The sequence below is a fragment of the Sus scrofa genome, chromosome 9 (assembly GCF_000003025.6).
Source record: "Sus scrofa isolate TJ Tabasco breed Duroc chromosome 9, Sscrofa11.1, whole genome shotgun sequence".
Lineage (NCBI taxonomy): Eukaryota > Metazoa > Chordata > Mammalia > Artiodactyla > Suidae > Sus > Sus scrofa.
In genome coordinates this window covers 51,196,811-51,220,166 of record NC_010451.4, presented here as the reverse complement: position 1 = coordinate 51,220,166, position 23,356 = coordinate 51,196,811, and the positions used below count along the sequence as shown (strand labels likewise).

Genomic DNA, 23,356 nt, shown 5'->3' with positions numbered 1-23,356 from the left:
GAATCGGAGCTGTAGCCACCGGCCTACGCCAGAGCCACAGCAACGCAGGATCTGAGCCGCGTCTGCAACCTACACCACAGCTCACGGCAACGCTGGATCGTTAACACACTGAGCAAGGGCAGGGACCGAACCCGCAACCTCATGGTTCCTAGTGGGATTCGTTAACCACTGCGCCACGACGGGAACTCCCTGAGACCTTATTGTTTTTAGACCTTTCAAAATTTAAAATAATTATCCTGAAATCTGAACTAGTACACAAAATCTTTAGGTGTTCAAATATTATTATTAAGGTGAAACAATACACACAGCAATCATTGTGCAATCTAGTAGCAGCTGGGTTGGCCCACATTTAGTGTGTTATGGTATGTGGACCAAGTACTTCTGCCTTTGCTGAGAAAAGCAGCATGAGTAATGGTTAAATGGACAAGCCTTAAAGTCAAAGTGTCTGTGTTCAGATTTTGACCCCATAATTTACTAGCTGATAGACCCTTGAACAAGCAATGCAACCTCTTTGTGTCTTGATTTCCAGATCTATAAAGGAGAAATAATAGTATTACCTTTTAATGGATTTGGGAGGGACTTATCAGTCAGAAGGCCAGCATGATCATTACTGTGTTATTGCTGCGACCTGATAATATTTTATCTATTGGAAAATAAAGTATAAAATTGCTCACTTAAAATTACAGAAACAGAAATCTTAATATCTCAATCACCCTTTCTCCTCCTCCATCTTTTGTGCAGAGCAGAAGCATAAAATTAGGAAACATACAATTACAAATGTGGGTTCCTACTGTTAATTAGTCTATTCACTAATATCTATTCTAATTTAATCATGACAAGAACCAAAGTAAAATTTTCAAATGGGTTGGAGTTGAATTATAAAAATATATACAAAATATAGAAAATCTAAAAATTTCTCATTCACCAAAATCAACCTAAAATGGTGGATTTGACAACAAACCCTCAACTATGAAACATCTGGAAGAAAACACTAAAGAAAATATTTTATTTAGATCATAGAGTAGTTTAAGATGTTTTATAAAAGACATACATGCACACACAAAACTAAAAAGAAAAGCAGAACAAATAGACAAAAAACATTTTAAAAAGGTTAAATTATACTTCTAAAAATTAAAAACTGCCCTTCAAAAATACTATTAAGAAACTAGGAGTTCCTGTTGTGGTTCATCAGGTTGAGAATCCGACACAATGCCTGTGAGGATGTGGATTCTCTCCCTGGCCTCACTCAGTGAACTAAGGATTCATGGTTGTGGCATAGGTCATAGATGTGGCTCAGATCCAGCGTTGCTGTGGCTGTGGCATTGCCCAGAACCTGCAACTCTGATTCCCAGCCCAGCAACTTCCATATGCCACAAGTGCAGCCCTAAAAAGAAAAAAAGAAAGAAAGGGAGAAACTGAAAAAGTAATTATCTGACAAAGGGGTTTCATCTAAAATATGTAGGAGTTCCCATTGTGGCTCAGTGGGTTACAGACCTGTCTAGAATCCATGAGGATGTGGGTTCAATCCCTGGCCTTGGTCATTGGGTTAAGGATCTGGTGTTGCTGTGAGCTATGGTGTAGGATACAGATGTAGCTCAGATCCTGTGTTGTTGTGGCTGTGACATAGGCCAGTAGCTGCAGCTCCAGTTAGACCCCTAGCCTGGGAACTTCCATATTCTGCATATGTGGTCCTAAAAAGCAATCAATCGATCAATCAATATGTAAATAATTATAATTTTAATATACATACGGGCAAATTTTAAACTTTTAAAATATATGAAAAGAATATATGAATAATAAATGACTCAATGCTGTCAGTCATCAAGAAAATGAAAATTAGGAAGTTCCTGTTGTGGCACAGCAGGAATGAATCTGACCAGTATCCATAACGATACAGGTTTGATTCCTGGCCTCGCTCAGTGGGTTGGGAATCCAGCATTTTCATGAGCTGTGGTGCAGGTCGCAGATGTGGTTCAGATCCCATGTTGCTGTGGTTGTGGTGTAGGCTAGCAGCTGTAGCGCCAATTTGACCCCTACCCTGGGAACTTCCATATACAGCAGGTGTGGCCCTAAAAAGAACAAAAAGAAAAGAAAATGAAAATTAACACCATAATAAGACACATATGTAGGAACAAGTAAAGCAAACAAACCAAAAAGACCCCTGGCAATACTAATGTTGATGTGAAGCAATTGTACTTATCCTACAAAGGTAAGGGAGATGTGAAATTGTTCAACCACTTTGGAAAACAGCTTGGTAATTTCTTACACATTTCTTACACATTTAGACATTTAATCCAACAATTCAGTTGTACTCAACACTGTAAATCTATTATACCCTAATAAAAATATATTAAAAAAACAAATTCAAATTGATCTACTTAAACCAATAATTCTTTTTTCTTTTTTTTTTTTTTTTTTGTCTTTTTGCTATTTCTTTGGGCCACTCCCGTGGCATGTGGAGGTTCCCAGGCTAGGGGTCGAATTGGAGCTGTAGCCTCCAGCCTACGCCAGAGCCACAGCAACGCAGGATCCGAGCCACGTCTGCAACCTACACCACAGCTCACAGCAATGCTGGATCGTTAACCCACTGAGCAAGGGCAGGGACCGAACCCACAATCTCATGGTTCCTAGTGGGATTCGTTAACCACTGCGCCACGACGGGAACTCCTAAACCAATAATTCTTGTCCTCAGTATTTATCTGAAAAAATGTAAACATTTGTATATAGAAAGTCATTTATTCAAACAATCCAAAATTGGAAATAATCAAATGTATGTTCGTCAACTGATAAATAGATGAATAAGTTGTATATTTACATACATACATACATATATATATATATATATATATACACACACACACACACACACACACACATACACACACACACATATACACACACACTAAAAATATATCTCAAAAATATTGTGGGTCTTTTTTAGAATAAATTACACAAAATTTACCTTGAAAGTTTAAAAGTATTTACCAAAGTAGTCACCTAGATGGGTGGTCTTCTTTGTATGAGAATTTTTAGTTAGGGACTGGATTTATGTAATAGATTTCTCTGATTCAGGTTTTATCTTCTCAGCTTTCCTAAGTTGAAATTTCAAAACATTTATCCATTTTTAAAATTATTAAATGTGTTGTACAGGTTTTTTACGCTGATTTCTTTAATATTTAAAATAATATTTATAGAATACATAGAAGTTTCTGTTTATTCATTGCTAAAATCAATAAATTGTGGTTCTGCTTTTCTCTTGACATCTCTATACTATAAATTTTCAATTTTATATTGATTTAAGTAAACTAACTTTTAGTTACATTGATTTTTATAAATTATTTATTTTCTATTTAAATTATTTCTAATAATTATTTTATTCACTTCTTTGGTATGACTTTCTGTTCTTTTCCTAACTTCTTGATATGAAAGCTTAGATCAGTGTCTCTATTGTTTTTTCTAATATATACATATAAAGTATAAATTCTCTCTAAGCTCCACTTCAGCTGCATCTTACAAGTTTTGATATATCAAATTTACATGTCATTTATTTTAAAATATTTTTAAATTTCTGTTTCTTTTTTTTCATTGTCCATGGATTTATGGAAGTAAATTTGTAACTTTCCAAAAGCTGAGCTTTTGAAAAATTTATTTATTCACTTATTTATTTATATATGTTTTTATTTGTTATTTGTTTTTAAACATCTGTCTTAATCTCATTGTAGTCAATAAACATACTCTGATTTATCTAGATTATTGCAAATTGCTAAGAATTCTTTATAATAAAGCATAGATCAATTTTTTAATAAGTATTGTATTAACGCATCTTAAAATGTACTTTTCAGCTTTGAGGGTTCTATCATGTATATATCTGTGGGCTGGTTGCTTTACAAAAAAAAAGTCAGATATAGAACATGCGTGAACACAAAGAGTATTAATTCAGGGATTTCTCAGTACGTTTGATTACCAGAGTCATCTAGGGAGATTACAGTATTTACAAAAAAATGATGAGTATAAAAATATAAACATAATGATAATGAAAAACAAAAGTTCCTGAATCACTCCCCCCAAGCTCTTAGTCTTGTTCCCTAGAGGTAATGTAATCTCTGCAGACTAGTTCTAAAATATGGGTTTTTTTCTATTTCTTCTGAAGGTTACCTCCACAATTCTAATTACCTTTCCCTATTTCTGTTTTTAGAATTATCAACTTTGAACATTAAATAAACTTTTCAGATTACCTGTGGAGTACTTTAGTTAAACTGGTATCATCACCTCCTCTGTGATTCTCATACTTGGTAGTTGTTTATCAACTCATCTGAAGAATTTTTTTTTGTTTAATATAGATTTCTTACCCCAAACTCGACATGTGAATCAGAATCTCTGAGGATGTGGTTTTGAGATCTGAACTTTCTAAAAATAAAATAAAAACAAAATTATCAAGTAATTTTGATGACTGTTTTGGAACAACTGGATTAAGAAATTAAAACCACTTTAGTGGTTCAAGCAGAGAGCTTCAGGACTCAATCTCTTTGTGTGCGTGTGTGTCTCTCTGTCTCTATCTCTCTCTCGTTGAGCAAATATTGAGACAACAAAGTGCCAGACAATAAGATGAGGTATAGAGATATAAAAAGTAAAATGACACATTTCCAACCACAGTATAAATAAAAATCTAAGTTCTATACTGCTACATATTTTCCAAAACTTTCTAAAGTTTAATATGTAAATGTTGTGATCATCTAATGATTTACAGAGTAAATAAAATTGGAAAGAATACCAATATGATCAGTAGTTGAATTAATACAATACTAATACAACCCAATAGTCCTGAGTTAAGAAGTAGAGAAATATTATTGTGTAGAGACTTGATTTTTAAAGAGGTCTAATATTTGTTATAAATGAGGCATAATGTGGCAATAAGATCAAAGTGAAGTCAGAGAGGTATATACAAGTTTTTGAATGGTTACTCTGATTCAGAGTTTTGAAGCTAAATACATTTAAACTTTTATTTATTTAAAAACATCTTTTCTGTTATTTGTATGCCATTACCTAATGTCCAGAGGATCAATATGAGGCTCTGAAAAAAATATCTTTGCTTGTGAAACAAACTATGTTCCCCATTAAGATAAAGACAACTTAAGCATATAGGGCTCCCTGTCTGTTATATTCCATTTGGTAGTTAAGAATTGGATGTATATGACCCTGGCAATAAAAAGTCTGGCCAGAGCCAGTTAAGTGGGATTATAAATCATGTACTATCAAAGAATGGCATAATATTACTGAACATCATAAATATCAAAAGCTTTTCTTTCTACACTTTTACTTACTTGAATTGTAGTGGTCATGTAGAGAGTACAGCTGGAAAGAGTCATATGGAGTTGAACTGTCAAATTTTCACTTGATATACCTTGGATATAGAGATTGCCAATCCCCCATGGCATGGTGTACTCCCTGAAGTCAACAATACTCCCATATTATTTTAACTTCAGTCCTAAAGAACTACAACAACCAGGAAAATGAATCCAGACACTGAAAATAGTTCAAACAAACAAGTTAAAATTTAGGAGAGAAAATAGTTAACTTCTAATATGACTTAAAAAATAATTTCCACATACAAGATATCTAGTTTGAATACAATTCCTATAAAAATGTAAAATAAGTATCTCCTTTACTGTTAACTCAATGAAGCCCATAAAATAGTGGATGATGAAAAAAAGCAATAGATTTTTACTTCATCTACAAAATACTAGTCTGTGATGATCAATAATCTGCATAAGATATATAACATAGCTTCACAATGCATCTGTTGTGGAACTGAAATGTCATTAATGGATCACAATAGTACTGAGGTATTGATTCTTAGCCTTTGGGGTCATAAGGTTAAGCCTGTGACATCGAGTCTCTTAGCTGGTCACTGTCTCTCTTATCCACTTACCCTATTATGCCATATCAATATTATCATTTCTGTGTGTGCCATGAGGTTTGGATGGACTGTGTTAGACTTATATCTGGAATTCTATATTTAGTTATGGATATCTTTTTGGAAAAGGGACAAAATGGAAGACATATTGAAGCTGTCAAAGCTTGGAAAATATTTGAAGGTAATGGGATAATTTCCAAACATTTTCATATATCCTAAGGTAAGCCAAAATGGAGAGAGTTTATTCTGTGTATGGTGTTTGAAAGTTTTACAAACACACTCTTTAATAAAAGTAAAAAATATTTTAACATTTGAATGCTTAGAAGTGGAATGAGCTATTCTTTTCATAAAACATACTCAGCTGCAAACCAGATGATGACCCATATTCAGGGATGAAGGGGGAAAGATTTTCTTAAATGGTTTTAGAATAACGTACAGAATTCCACACTCTACCCCCTCCATTGTTTTTTTTTTGTTTGTTTGTTTATTTGTTATTTATTTATTTTTGTAATCATATTCCTCTAGTACAGAAGATGTGGTTTTGTTCCGTTCCTGGAATATGTCATGTTGTTTTCTCAGCTGTCTGTTTTTTCATTTGCTCTTTTCACATGAACTAGTCTTACCAACAACCTTATTTCTATTGACTAGTGAATATGTTCCTTTTTCTTTTCAAATCTTATTTTAGTTAAAAGTCATCCTGAGGGGAGTTCCTGTCATGGCTCAGTGGTTAACGAAACTGACTAGTATCCATGAGGATGTGGGTTAAGGATCTGGCGTTGCCGTGAACTGTGGTGTAGGTGGCAGACGTGGCTCATATCTGGTATTGCCGTGGCTGTGGTGTAGGCTGGCGGCTACAGCTCCAATTAGACCCCTAGCCTGGGAACCTCTATATTCCGCGGGTGCTGCCCTAAAAGGACAAAAAAAAAAGAATTCATCGTGAAAACATTCTCCAAAATCTTGTAATTGACTGGAACTTCCTACTTCACGTTCAGAAAACTGTCATTTCTAAACAGTGCATTTTTAGATCTGAGCTATACTTGTATTTAGGGAGATAAAAAGAGTATTTTATAATCAATGCAATACGTGAATGTATTGAGGAATATTTTGCCTGAATTTTTACAGTATTATATCCACACATAGTCATCTCAAACACAAATGACAAATGAACACACTCACATTTCTTTTTCTTGGAAACTTCAATGCCATTTTTTGCAACATCCTTTCTTTAACTCAGAGAACAGTGTTATATTGGTGTTGGGAAAGATAGGTACCTAGCATTCTGCTATCTTTAGTTCTGAGAGAGCAGCCACAGCTCTCACAGAGTTACTTTTGAAGCTGGTCTGCATCATAGGTCAACAACTACATTTGTAAAATTTCAGTTTATGTTTCTCCAGCTTCAGGGTAGCAAACATCCTTACCTTTCATAGTTCTCTCCTGAGCAGCTGTGATTGCTGTGCTATGAAGGTTTGTCCTGGATCTAGATATGCCAGGCAACAAATAATGTGAAGTCAGATATTCTCCAAGGATTTCCATTTCTCAGGGAACGAGCTCCTGAGAAATGATGAAATTGCAGTTGATATATCCCATTTGTATTTTTCCTTCAAGAGGAATTCTTTGTCAATCCTGAACTTAGTAATTAGTGATAAAAATCTGTTCACAGGAGTTCCCGTCCTGGCTCAGTGGTTAACGAATCCGACTAGGAACCATGAGGTTGCGGGTTGGATTCCTGGCCTTGCTCAGTGGGTTAAGGATCTGGCGTTGCCATGAGCTGTGGTGTAGGTTGCAGACGCAGCTCCGATCCCGTGTTGCGTAGGCCGGTGGCTACAGCTCCGATTTGAACCCCAGCCTGGGAGCCTCCATGTGCCACGAGAGTGGTCCAAGAAATGGCAAAGAGACCCCCCCCCAAAAAAAAATCTGTTCACAGAATCATCTGAGGATTTTTTTAAAAATGCAGATCCTGATCCAGCAGCTCTGAGGAGCAGTTGAGATTTTAAGATTCCGTATTTCTTACAATGTGATTCCCAGACCACACTGTGAATAAAAGGTTTTAGAGGGTCAGGGCACATCCTAACATGTTATCTTCAAGTTAATAGGGCTACAGAGTTTAAAATAATGAAGTAAATCACCTTTTCCTGTATAAAATATAGTTGGTTCATTTTATATGTAAATAGGTAATGTAGATACTTAATATGAAAGTCAAATCTATATATAATTGGATTTAAAGTCATGGGGTAACAATTCAGAATGTTGATGTAATATTTACTTCGTTGAGGTCCTTGCTATTAATAATTCTAGTTGCTAAATTGTATATATAAAGAAATATTTTATTAGGAACCCATGTTTCATATTCCTTCTATTTTCTTATATGTTTTACTTCTTTTTTTCCAAAATAGGAAATTTGGAAATAGTCTTAGGTTTTATTGAATCAGGGTAAATTGTACACTCAAGTCAGAAGAGATCTTATAAAATATAGTTAGGTATATCAGGTTCAATTATTTTCACCGGGTTATACTTGCATTACATTAGTGTTCCTCAGTTTTTGATACTCATGTAAAATCATCAAGTTTTGTTTTTAATTTCAATACCCAGGGTGCAGCCTATGTCAATTAAATCAAAATTGTATTATGTGAGCTCAGATTATCAATACTTCTAAAAGCTTCACAATCTTTAATGTGCACAGGAATAACCTAAGGATCTTGTTCAAAAGCAGATTATGATAGTAAGACTCCTTATGGCTTGAGATTATGCATTTTAAATAAAATCTCTCAGGTTTTGCCTGTGCTGCTTATCTGAGGACTACTCTGAGAAACAAGGTGTTAGAGGATCTCTTGTTGTCTCTGGGTAATTTCTGAAGGGGAAAGAGAGAGGCATCAACTTTGGAGACATATCCTTGTTATTCCTCCCTTAATAAAAGGTACCTCATGTATAAAATTAATCATTTAGGTATCCTCTTGCTTTCTGTGAATAATTTTAACTCTGGAAAAGTCTACTGGAGTAATATTTATCTTAATTAAATGAAGCAAATCTGGCTTTCCAACAAAATCCTCTAAGTGGACAGTTTACGTTTGCCAAAGTCCATGAATAATAGAAACTATAGGTGGAGTTAACATTTTGTTCATTATCTGGTGGAGGTTTTCAAAATACTACTCTACTTTAGTAAAATACTGCTCCTCTAGAGATATCAGTACAATTATAACACTTCATCATTTTTATCATTTACCTACCTCCAATCTTTTCAGAGAATGAAGTCCACTATCTAAACAGTAGATCATGCTTAGAACTCACCACTCCCTGGGTCAGGTTTACTGAACACTACATTCCTTTTTCATGTATCTTTCTTCTTCTATAGCCACATTCCCTAGTTACTATGTTTTTCCTGATGCCTGGGGTATTTCCCAGTGGTTCAAGATTCATTGTTCCTGCGACTATATATATATATATATTTTTTTTAATATATATATATATATATTATGCATAGTAAATTAATTTGCTTTTCATAATCATCTTCATTGATGCTGTATTATCGTTAAAATAAAATGAAGACTCTGTTAAAATCCACAAGAATTTTTATTTTATTATATATTTTCCATACACAATCACTGTATTATAATCTCAAGTAAGTATCAAAGAAGAGAATTTTGCAGATGTATTTTTAGGGAAGTGTTACTAGAAACTACAAAAATTTCAACAATAAGCCTAATTTATTGCATATCTCAGAAAACCACATGACTATGACATCACAATATAAATTCTATTCATGAATATTTTCTACTGTCTAGAATTTTCTTCAGAGAAAATTTGACATCTTTATTCCGTAGACTGTAGATCAGGGGATTCAGCATGGGCACAATGCAGGTATAAAATACAGAGGACACTTTCCCTTGGTCCATGGAGCTCACAGATGATGGCTGCAGGTACATGAATGCAGCAGATCCAAAGAAAAGAGAAACACCTAAGATGTGGGAACTGCAGGTGCTGAAGGCTTTGGACCTGCCCTCAGTAGAGTGGATTTGGAGGATGGTGGAGAGGATGAAGATGTAGGAGGCAAGAATAGTTAAGGAAGGAATTAGAATGTTAAATGCACTCAAGAATATAACCAATAATTGATTGATGTAGATGCTGGAACAGGATAGCTCCAAAAGTGGAAAAAGATCACAGAAGTAATGGTTAACCACATTGGCCTTGCAGAAAAGGAGTCTCAGGATAAAGCCTGTGTGGATTGTAGATCCAATGATGGCCAAAATATAAACTCCCACTGTAAGCTGGAAGCACTTTTGATAAGACATGGTGACATTGTAAAGCAAGGGGTTACAGATGGCAACATAGCGGTCATATGCCATTGCAGCCAACATGTGACACTCTGCAATAATAAAAAGGATGAAGAAATAGAGCTGAGTCATGCATTCAGTGTAGGAGATGATGTTCTTCTCTGTCACAAAGTTCAGCAGCATTTTAGGGGTAATGACGGTGGAATGACAGAGGTCAATGAAGGACAAATTACTGAGGAAATAGTACATGGGGGTGTGCAGGTGGGAGCTGAGCCCAATCAGTGTGATCATGCCCAGGTTGCCCACCACCGTGACCACATAGATTCCTAGGAAGAGGAGGAAAAGAGGCAGCTGGAGCTCTGGCTGTTCTGTTAGCCCAGCGAGGATGAACTCAGTTATTGTGGAGTGATTTCCTTCTGCCATTTTCCACTGCGTAGTTCCTAAAGGGGAGAGAGAAAGTGATAGTTTTTAGAGATATGTCCTTACTATTTCCCATTTTCTGAAGCTACCTCATATAGAAAATCAATCATTTAAATATTCCCTTGGTTTATGTGAATAATTTTTACTCTGGATATGTCTACCTAAGTAATATTTTCTTAATTAAATATTTTACATCTTTATATCAAATGTATTAAATTATTTTATTTAAAAGTATTTTAAATGGTGAACATTTTATAGTTTTGAGTGGCTACTTTCTATTTTAAGTATTTCACTTTAAGCATTTTCTTTCCTAAAGTGAGTCTTGCAGAGTGAAAACTTAAAGGGCTCCCCAAAAGGTCAGAAGCTGACTGAGCATCAACTTGTAGAGATCAGATCCTGTATAAGGGCACAATCCTTTATTAACCAACAACTAACTTCTGCCAGCAGTGCAAAGAGACACATTATTACTAGGTTTTGGAATTATTTTTCTGATAATAAGAAAACTTGCATTTCTAAGTAAAATCGTCATATTTTTAATATTGTTGTTGAAATAAAACAATACAAACAGCATTCATTGTGCAGATGTGATAGCTGAATTGTTCCACTTATTAGCCTGTTTGTGGACCAAATGCCTCTGCCTTTGCTTGAGGGAAGAAATAGTACTTAAGTGAGTCTGCCTTAAAGTCCAAGCGCCTTTGTTTATCTACTAACCAACATTGACTACTTGATAAAGTTTAATGAGTGAAATAACATCATTGTATAATTACAAGAGTTAGCACTCTGAAAATGGTAATAGTAATAATAAACGTTCTTATTGTTACAGCATGCTATCAGTTAAAAATAAGGGATAATTGCACACTTAAAAATACTGAAAGAGCAATCATTATGTTTAATCCTTTTATTTTTTATGTTTTAAAATTAGAGGGTATTGAAAGTCGTATAATTAGGTGATACAGAATTATAAATTCAGTCCCCTCTTTTATTAAGTAGTAAACTGATTATTTTATCATCATTATATGGATCTCATTTATTATTTATTTTTTCTTAATCTAATCTCCTTTGTGTCTACCTCTGAGGGTCTGAATGTAATATTTTCTTGTAAAACAAATTATTATCCCCTGTTTATATAAGGATAAATTAAGAATAGAGGTTTCTCTAATATTATATGTAATATAGAGAATGAAATATTGCAAATGCCTATTTAGTAGCCATACCCACTTAAATGGGATTGCAAATCATTTATCAGAACATGAGACGAGATCACTGATTATTAAAAACATCAAAGATGCTTATTACTACCCTTTAGTTTTCTTGAATTTTAAAGGACATAGGAGAGAGTATAGGTAGAAAAGAGCAGCTGAGACTGAAACTCTTAAATTTTTCTTTTCTCCATTAATCTTGGGCTTGGTGATTGTCAGTCCCTCCAGGGTATAATGCACACTCTATGGTCAACAAAATTTTGCAAGATTCTGTAACCTATACCCAAAGGAAGGACAAAATTGGAAAAATGAATGTAGATACTGAAAACACTTAAATTGAAATTAATCAAGGCAAAGATGTGTAATATTTGAAATTTAAATTATAATAACTCAATATATTGAATACTGGATGTAGCTTCTGGTTATAACTCATATGAAGTAAAGTAAACAGTTAATTCTTTGTTATTTCACTTAAGCTCATAAAATAAATGGCTGGGTAATAAAGTCATTAGGTTCAGACTGCTTTTGTAGAGACACAATGTCTAGAGTATGATTTGTAGTAATCCCCATAAGATCCATAATATGGCTTCCCAACTCGAGTTTTGTGGAACTACAATTCCATGGATGATTTATAAAGGCTTTGAGGTCTTGGTCTTCTTAAGCCTTGGGGGATTGAAGTGGAGTCTGTGGCATCCAGACTCCTAGTTAGTCACCACAGGCCACACATAGCCTGATTGACTTAACGTGTTGCAGCATGCAGATATTAAGATTTTTTTGTCTGGCATAAGTTTAGGAAGCACTGTGCTACAATTAAATTACACCTGTAGTTTTGTGTTTATTTATGAATATTCTTTTTAAGGAGAGACATTGACAAGATGAAAAGCAAATAAAGACTGTGAAGAACTTAGACAATATTAGAAGGTAATGAGATAATTAGCATATATCATCAAATATCTCAAAGGACTGTAAAAGGAAGAAATATGTATATTAAATATGGTATTTAAAAGATCTAAGAATAAACCCTTTACGAGGTATAAGGGTATTACTCTAACAACTCAAATTCTTAGAAATGGATTGAAGTAGTTAGTTTCTATCATTGAATATACTCAACCACAAATCAGATGATGATCCTCTTTCAGGAACACTGGAGAAGAGATTTCCTTCACTGCTTTAGAGATAAAGTGAAAATATCCATGTTACCTCTTGCTACTCTCCAGACCCAGTAAACATTTGGTTCCTCTCAATTTCAAAAAGTTTGCTTTCAAATTCAGGAAATTTTCAGTTTTTGAAATAGCCCACGTCTTCTCAACTATCTGGATTTTCATCTGCTTTTTTTTTTTTTTACAAGAAATAATAGCCTCATTTATCTCTGTTATCATATTTTTTTTTCTTTTTGAATCTCATTTGCAATTGATGTCAATGTGGAAACCTATGATTAATTGGACCTACTTACTACATGTTAACACCAGAAGCCAGATGATGAACTAAATCAGACTTATTTTTCTCAGTATCTAAGTAAATAGCATTAATCTGGAACATCATAACAAGTTAAAATTATTTTATAAGTAAATGAATACTTAAATGAATGAATGAAAGTATTGTACATTATTTGTCTGAATTCCCAAGGTGGTTGCTTTCAGTCTTAACAGTCTCAAATCACAAGTGTAAAATCAACACAATTATTACCTTTTTTTTTTCCTGGAAAGCTCAATGCCACTTTTTTTTTCTTCATAAAGAATAGCACTAATGTTGACATTGGGAGTGATAGACACCCAGTATTCTGTTATCGTTAGTGCTGAGAGGGCAGACACAGCCCTGGGTCTCAGAGCCACTTTTGAAGCTGATTTGCATCAAGGTCAGCATCTCCAAACACAAGTCTTCAGCTTGTGTTTCTCTAGCTTCGTGGTAGCAAACATCATCACCACAGTCCCCTGAGCAGTCCTACTGTTGTACTAGGAGGGTTTATCCTGGATTCAGATTTTTCAGGGCAATAAATAACATGGAGTCATATACTCTCCAGGGATTTCCATTTCTCAGGGAACAAGCTCTTGAGAAAAGATGCAGTTGCATTGATGTTTCCCCAGTTGTCTAAATCTTTCCTTTCAAGAGGGATACTTTGTCAATCTTGATCTTATCAATTAGTGGTAAAGACTTGTTTACAGGATCTCCAGGGAATTTTTTAAAAATGCAGATCCTGATCCAGCAAGACTAAAAGATATTGGAGATTCTGTACTTTTTAAAAATTTTTATTAGAGTGCAGTTGATTTACAGTGCTATGTATTTCTTATAAGCTCCTAATCAGTGTTTTTGGTTCAAAATTCACAGTGGGAATAGTAAGTTTTAGAGGATCAGAAAGCATTCTGATGAATTATCATGTTGTTAATAAGGCTAGAAATTTTTTAATAAGGAATAAAATATTGTTTAATGTAAAATATATTTAATTCATTTTATGTATAAATAAGTAATATAAATAATTGATTCAAAATCAAATATCAATATAATTGAATTTTAGATTATGGAATAACCATTCAAATTATCAATGTAATTTTTTTTACAGAATAAAATACATATATTTAAACACAATTACATTCACACAGATTATTATATCATGGATCTTAAGAAACAGATTAAGTGACTCCCTCTGGAGAAGTGGAATGGAAAATATGCTGAGACAAACAGGAAATTTATTCTATAATTTATCCCATTTTGTATGGCTTTCATCTTTACTATTTAGTATTATCTATTACATTTCAATTTTTCCTTAAAAATTAACATTATATTAAAATTGTGTGTATTACGCAACTAAAGTTTATAAAGAAGAAAGCCTTATATACCATTAAATATTTTATATAGCATAATACAAAGAATAACTTAACTGGTAAGAATAACAAAAATAATACACCCTCTGAAAATAAGTAAAATATAAAATGCATAAATTGGTTAAAAAACAGTGTAACTATAAATATGTCCTCACAATTTGTTACATCTTATTGATTCTTCAGTGTAGGCATTACACTATTCTAGGTGATGTGATAAACAAGACATTATAGACCTTAAATTATACCATGGAGAGAAATGGTTATTAATAATACAATTGTAGAACTGTATTATTTAATTGTACAGTTGCATTATTTAATTATAATTATCATAAATTCTTTGATGGAGAGGAAATCAGAATCAGATCTAAGAAAGACTTCAGCATTCCAAGAATGATGTCAAATGACCCCCTTCATGGTGGATTATGCACTTATTTGCTATGAGATATATTTCTTCTCCAGAGATTCCTTGTTTGTGTATCAATTGTAGATGTTTGGTTTGCAGTTATTCTGAAGTTTTGATGTAAGAGTCTATATGTATGTGAGATTGTTTTAAGTTGTTGGTCTCTTAATTGCAAGTTCATCTCCAGTGTCCTGCATTTGTACTCACCTCTTCTCATGATTTCTGATTTTGGTGGTATAATTGTGCATGGATGATTTTGCATCTTTGCTGTATATACACCTTTACTGGTGAGCCTTGTCGTTTGTGGAATTTTTGTTTCCTGTTGCTGTCTTGTCTTTTCTGCCTAGAGAAGTTCCTTTAGTATTTGTTGTAAGGCTGTTTCAGTGTTGCTAAATTCTCTCAACTTTTGCTTATCTGTGAAGGTTTTGATTTCTCCTTCAAATCTGAATGAGAGCCTTGCTGGGCAGAGTAATCTTGGTTGGAGGTTTTTTCCTTTCATCACATTAAGTATATCATGCCACTCCCTTCTGGCCTCCAGAGTTTCTGCTGAAAAATCTGCTGATAACCTCATTGGGGTTCCCTTGTGTGTTATTTGTTTCTTTTCCCTAGATGCTTTCAAGATTTTCTCCTTGTCTTTAATTTTGGTTAGTTTGATTAATATGTGTCTCGGTGTATTCCTCCTTGGGTTTACTTTATATGGTACTCGTTGTGCTTCCTGGATTTGAGTGAGTGGTTCCTTTCCTATGTTAGGGAAGTTTTTGGCTATTATCTCTTGGAATATTTTTTCTGTCCCCTTCTCTCTCTCTTCTCCTTCTGGCACCCCTATAATACGGATGTTGGTGCATTTAATGTTGTCCCAGAGTTCTCTGAGACTCTCCTCATTTGTTTTCAATCTTTTTTCTCTTTTCTGTTCTGCACCTGTAATTTCCACTAATCTGTCCTCCACCTCACTTATTTGTTCTTCTGCCTCCTGTATTCTGCTGTTAGCTGTTTCTAGTGAATTTTTTATTTCAGTTATTGTATTTTGCATCTCTTCTTGTTTAAGTTTTATATCTTGTATCTCTTTGGCCAGTGTTTCCTGTAAGTTATCCATCTTTGCCTCCAGTTTATTTCCAGTGTCTTGCATCATCTTTATCATCAACAGTCTAAAGTCTTTTTCCTGGAGGCTGAGAATCTCCTCCTCAATTAGCTGTTTTTCTGGGGTTTTTACTTTCTCCCTCATCTGAGTTATAGTTCTCTGTCTTTTCATTTTTGTAGGTTTTTGGTGTGGTGACCTTTTTACAGATACTAGAGTTGTAGCCTCTCTTACTTCTGGTGTCTACCCCTCTTGTGGCTGAAGTCAGTATGGGGGCATGCTGTAGGCTTCCTGATGAGAGGGGCTGATGCCTGCCCACTGGTAGGTGGAGCTGATTCTAATCCCTCTGGTGGGTGGGGCTTAGTCTCTGGATGGGATTAGGGGCAGCTGTGTGCCTCAGGGGTCTTTAGGGAGCCTGTTTACTGATGGGTGGGGCTATGATTCCACCTGGGTTGTTGTTTGCCCTGGGGCTTCTCAGCAGCTGACTGATGGGTGGAGCCATATTTTCCCAAAATGGCCACCTCCAGAGACAGGCAAGCTGCTGAATATTCCTGAGAGCTTTGCTTTCAATGTCTGTCCCTCACAACAAGCCACATTCACCCCTGTTTTCCCTGGATGTCCTCCAAGAACTGCAGTCAGGTTTGACCCAGATTCCTATGGAGACCTCGCTGTGCTCTGGGACCCAGGGCATGTGAAAGTCCATGTGCACCTTTTAAGAATAGGGTCTCCATTTCCCCCAGTGCCATGGAGCTCCTGTGCACAAGCCCCACTGGCCTTCAATGCCAGATGCTCCAGGGGCTCTTTCTCCAGTGCCAGATCCCCACATGTGAGGTGGGGCTTAGAACTCTCACTCCTGTAGGTGAGTCTCTGTGAACCAGTTTTCAGTCTGTGGAGCTTCCCACACCAGAGGTATGGGGTTGTTTATATCAAGAAATTGCCCCTCCTACCTCTTGATGTGGCCTCCTCTTTTTCTTATGGAGTAGGGTATCTTTTTTAAGGTTTCCAGTCCATTTCGGTGGAGATTGCTCAGCCTTTAGTTGTGAATTTTTTTGTTTTTAGGAGAGAAGCTGGGCTCCAGTCCTTCTATTCCACCGTCTTAATCCCAGAATTCAACATCATATTTTTTGAGGCACTCACTCATAGTACTCACTTCCATTTGCTACATTGCATGTTTAATGAAATATTTTATCATTAGGCAACTGTGTTTCACATTCCTTCTTTCTTACATACTTTAATTTTTTTCTAAAACTGAAATCGATGGAGGCAGTCTTAGATTGCAGCATGATTCAACATAAATTGGAAACTCCTATCAGGGAGCTCTTATAAAATATGGTTTAAGGTTATTAGGCTTAATTCTTAAAAAAAAAAACTTTGCAGTTGAGTCTTATAGTGTTTCTCAAACATGGCTGCATATATTAAGTCATCAAGGGATTTTTTTAAACCTCATTATCCACGTTGTACCCCATATTAATTGATTCAAAATCTTAGATTCAAAGTCTTAAATTTAGTTTGAGAAATAGATGTCAATATTTTTAAATCTTTAATAATGACCACAGGAATAACCTGGTGATCTTGTTAAATGTAAATTAGATCTGTTTTAGTTAAGTCTGGTGTATGGCTTGAGCTTATGTATTTTTAACAAACTTTGAGGTTTTACCCTGCTACTAGTATATGGACCACTCTGAGAAATAAGATATTAGATGATCTCTTCTTTTGAATCCCATTCACTACAATTCCTTCAGATTCAAACAGGGCCCCCACATGTGCATACATCAGAAAGCTTCTTTTAGATTTAGAATCTCAGCAGCTGCAGGATTCTTGGATGATTACTGGGTGTCTGAAGTGATACATTATTGATGAGCAGACTGTGATTGACATTTACTTCAGGCCTGAAGTAAAGGATGAAGATGTAGGAATCAAATGAAATAAAGGTGAAAATAACATTTAAGGTTTCTAGAGGTAAAAAAACGCAGTCTTATAGGAAAAGGAGGATGCTTGACGTGTGGAAGAGAATTCTCATAGAGGCATTAGACCTACACAATCTTCTGGTCCCAAAGTATCAGTTTGAGTAAAATTATAGATCCTGGGCTCTATCATTGATTATGTTTGGTATTTACTGGAATGAAGTTTTAATTTCTTCCTCTTTCAAAGGAAAATGATACTATAGCTTGCTGAAGGCATATAGTTAACATTAGTTATCCTTTTAAGTATTGGGTATAGTGCTTTAAATTCATAAAATCTTGATAATATACATTACTATTTTCATCATAATCATCATAATAATAATCACTGCCGTGGTTCTTCCTGATCATACAAACATTGACCATACAAACATTGAAAATAAAACTTAGGCTACATTACGTATTCAGGAATTTAAAATTTTTATTCCTATATTTCTTGTTACATAATCATTGGAATATACATTAAAAGAAGTGACCAGGAGGAGAATTTTGCTGATATGTAATATAGAGGAGAGTTACTAAATTTCTAAAAACTTGAATGATGAACCTAATACATTGCATATCTCAGAAAAACTAAATGGCTTCTATAACATCATGAGACTGATTCTGCTCATGAACATTTTATACTCTACAGAATTTTCTTCAGAACAAATTTGACATCCCTATTCCGCAGACTGTAGATCAGGGGATTCAGCATGGGCACAATGCAGGTATAAAATACAGAGGACACTTTCCCTTGGTCCATGGAGCTCACAGATGATGGCTGCAGGTACATGAATGCAGCAGATCCAAAGAAAACAGCAACAGCTGAGATGTGGGAACTGCAGGTGCTGAAGGCTTTGGACCTGCCCTCAGTAGAGTGGATTTGGAGGATGCTGGAGAGGATGAAGACGTAGGAGGCAAGAATAGTTAAGGAAGGAGTCAGGATGTTAAATGCACTCAATAATATAACCAGTAATTGATTGATGTAGATGCTGGAACAGGATAGCTCCAAAAGTGGAAAAAGATCACAGAAGTAATGGTTAACCACATTGGCCTTGCAGAAAAGGAGTCTCAGCATAAAGCCTGTGTGGACTGTAGATCCAGTGATGGCCAAAATATAAACTCCCACTGTGAGCTGGAAGCACCTTTGATAAGACATGGTGACATTGTAAAGCAAGGGGTTACAGATGGCAACATAGCGGTCATATGCCATTGCAGCCAACATGTAACCCTCTGCAATGATAAAAACGATGAAGAAATAGAGCTGAGTCATGCATTCAGTGTAGGAGATGATGTTCTTCTCTGTCACAAAGTTCAGCAGCATTTTAGGGGTAATGACGGTGGAATGACAGAGGTCAATGAAGGACAAATTACTGAGGAAATAGTACATGGGGGTGTGCAGGTGGGAGCTGAGCCCAATCAGTGTGATCATACCCAGGTTGCCCACCACCGTGACCATATAGATTCCTAGGAAGAGGAGGAAAAGAGGCAGCTGGAGCTCTGGCTGTTCTGTTAGCCCAGCGAGGATGAACTCAGTCACTGAGGAATGGTTTCCAGGATCCATTATCCTCTCAGTCATTTCTAAGTTTAAAAAAGAGACAATGAGGAGTTCTCTTATGGCATAGAGGTTTAAGGATCTGGCATTGTCGCTGAAGTGAATAGGGTTGCTGCTCTGGTGCAGGGTTAAACCCTGGCCTGGAAACTTCCATATGCTGAAGGCAGATTTAAAAAGAGAGAGACAATGAGTATACTCTGTGTGTGTGAGTGAGTGTATACACTTATGTATTTGTGAGTGCATATTACATGTGAATAATTCTGCAGGTATCATTATTTTATCCCTCTTCAGAGAAGATTCATAATACAGGGATTTCTTGAGTATCTCTTGCTACTCTGGGACAGGTAGTCATTCTGAGTGAACCAGAATAGAAATTTAGACTTCAAGAAACTCATGGTTAATATACATCATAACACTTTAAGAGAAAACACCAATTGCTGGATATGTAAAGTCAGTCCAAAAGTACTGCTTACTACGTTACTACTTCTATTTCTGAGGACGTTTTTTCCTTACTTCCATAGTCTATGCATATGTTAATATAGTTCATGTCAAATGACCAAAATTTTCAATTCACTCAGAATTAGTAACAGCAGTGTATGTTCTCTGTGATTTGTGTAAAAAAAAAAAAAAAGAAATTTACAAAAATCTGTGAAAAGTAGTCATATTAGTCTGAGATTTTCTCTTACTAGAAATGCAACTCAGAATTTCAGAAGGACTGGACAACCACCAGTATCATGTTACCCAAGATCTACTGCTTTACATGTCCCACCTTCCCCCACCCAGGACTATGATCCCCAGAAGGTAGAAACATAACTGCTTGGCAGACATTGTGCTTGTCTCACAACTGCTTTCCAAGTCCCAAGGAACCTTTCTCCTTGTTTTAATTTGGATAATCTCAGGGAATGTAACATAATGACCTAACTTTTTGTTGTTGTTGTTGTCTTTTTGGGGCTGTACCCATGGCATATGGAAGTTCCCATGCTAGGGGTCAAATAGGAACTACAGTTGCCAGCATCCACCACAGCCACAGCAACTCGGAGTCCAAGCCACGTCTGCGACCTACACCTCAGTTCAGGGCAATGCCGGATACCCGACACACTGAGCAAAGCCAGGGATTGAACCTGCATTCTCATGGATACTAGTAGGATTCATTTCTGCTGTGCCACAAGAGGAACTCCCTATAATGGCCTAAATTTAAGTCATGCATTCCACCACTGTGCCCAAAGGGGAGCAGTATACTATGATTGATCTATGCAACTTGGACTTCATGGTTGAAGTGCTGGTGGTCAGAAAATTATTCATGTTTCCAAAAATAAAAGCTTTTAAAGACAAACACTAGACAAACTATATACTGTTTCTTAACAGTAATCTTGTGTTTTGCATGTGTTTTCAATAGACTTCAAGAGGGCAGAGATACGGATTAGTAAAGTACATGTAAAATACAGTTAGAGACTTTATTTTTTTTTTTTGAGGTTGGCAAAGCCGGAATTTATTTATTTATTTGTAATTAATTAATTTATTTATTTATTACTCAAATGAATTTATCACATCTGTAGTTGTATAATGATCATAACAATCCAATTTCACAGGATTTCCATACCATAACCCAAGCACATCCCCCACCCCCCAAACTGTCTCCTCTGGAGACCATAGTTTAGACTAGTACCACTCAACAGTGTATTTTTCAAAAGGCCAGTGTGTTTTTCGTTTAGACTTTCCAAAAAAAAAAAAAAATGTGAGTGGTTCTTAGAAAATGGAAATTCATGTTCTTAACATGAATCCAGTAGTTGGATTAGTGTGTTCAGTTTGATATACACTATTTTATGTGATAAGGAAACACTGGATAATTTAAGCAAAATGGTCTAGAAATCTGTCATTTGAGAATGGTTGAAATAACAGGATATTTTGTAAGCAAAGCAGTAATTCATGTGGCATCTGCCAATTATGTCAATGTTAAACATATTGCTTTACTTAAGAGGTATATCTTAGTATGTTTTAAGAGATTATGGTTAAACTAACTGCTTGAAACTATTGGAAGAAATATTGGTTTCACAATAAAGATGAACATTCCAACAATCAGATATATCTACATCTTATAGTCAAAATGTTTGCTGTCAGCTGGAATAACCAATTACTTAGCAGGTGTTGTTTAAAGAACAAGCAGGTGATGGGTGGTTGGATCAGATAATCTTTAGCATTTATTCCAGTTCCACTATTTCATGATTTCATTATTCTTGTAGGTCTTGATATTAAGTTAGACAGTAGCAGATTGAAACATTAACCCAACCTCATGCTTGCTGTGTGAACTTGGGATAATTCCATCTCCTTTTCAACTCTCTGAAAAGTGAAAACTTTAATATCTGTTTTATTTCAAAATTACACTGATGCCTACACATTGCTTAGCACAGTTCTTGGCTCTTGGGAAGAACTAAATACTGGAAATCTTATTTTAATTTGAATCTATTTAGTGTCTCTTTGTTTTATATTTTATTTGACCAGCATTTTCCTTCATTAATTATGGCACAGTTTTAAATTTCCTTTAGCACATCATCTTGTTGCTCTTTTATACATAAATACATGCAGTAAAAGAGAGATTTGAAAATGTTTAATTATCTCTCTAAATGATCAGTATTTTCCATGGCCTCCAAATGACTGCAATCAGTTTCTCTGTCATTCAAAGATGTGTATAGAAAGCTATGCATAGAACTACCATACGACCCAGCAATCCCACTCTTGGGCATATATCCAGACAAAACTTTCCTTAAAAAAGACACATGCACCCACATGCTCATTGCAGCACTATTCACAATATCCAAGACACGGAAACAACCTAAATGCCCATCAACAGATGAATGGATTAAGAAGATGTGGTATATATACATAGTAGAATACTGCTCTGCCATAGAAAGAACAAAATAATGCCATTTGCAGCAACATGGATGGAACTAGAGACTTTCATACTAAGTGAAGTAAGTCAGGAAGAGAAAGACAAATACCGTATGATTTCACTTATATCTGGAATCTAATATAGGGCGCAAATGAACCTTTCCACAGAAAAGAAACTCATGGACATGGAGAATAGACTTGTGGCTGCCAAGGGGGAGGGAGAGGGAGTGGCATGGACTGGGAATTGGGGGTTAATAGATGCAAACTATTGCCTTTGGGATGGATAAGCAATGAGATCCTGCTGTATAGCACTGGGAACTATATCTAGTCACTTATGATGGAGCATAATAATGTGAGAAAAAAAAGAATGTATATATGTGTGTGTGTGTGTCACTAGGTCACCTTGCTGTACAGTAGAAAATTGATAGAACACTGTAAAACCCGCTATAATGGAAAAAATAACAATCAGTATAAAAAAACAAAGATATATATCGTCTAACAACAAAAAAACATTTTCTTTTTTATGTTCCAAAAAGTAACACATGATTTTGTTGTTTGACCAAAGAACATGGTTGACTCGTTTATGATCCATATTTCTTTAGCGTCTCTCACTCTATTCCGTCTATCTATGAAGTATATTTAATAGTTAAGGCCCTTTAGTTTGGGGTTTTAATAGTGGAACATTCAATAAGATCTTATTTCGTGTGCTCATGAACGTGTTTCTTTTGGTTACTTTACACACATAATTCCATGTAAATTATTATGTGATTTTTGTTGGTTTTCCTCTTTTACTAGACTGAAAACTCCATATGGTGTTTGGCATAGTTCTGGACATATGGCATGCATCAATAAAAATGAGCATAAAATTACTGAAAGA

General features: G+C 35.3%; 2 protein-coding genes across 2 annotated transcripts; both read right to left on the bottom strand.

Annotated features, from left to right (window-relative positions):
- Positions 9,670-10,629, bottom strand: LOC100623188. Its single transcript, XM_003357340.1, has one exon. It carries the CDS (start codon positions 10,603-10,605, stop codon positions 9,670-9,672), a length of 936 nt encoding a protein of 311 aa, XP_003357388.2. The 5' UTR covers positions 10,606-10,629.
- LOC100625943 lies at positions 18,685-19,602 on the bottom strand. The gene has a single exon (XM_005653715.2). The coding sequence runs from the start codon at positions 19,600-19,602 to the stop codon at positions 18,685-18,687; it is 918 nt and encodes a 305-aa protein (XP_005653772.2).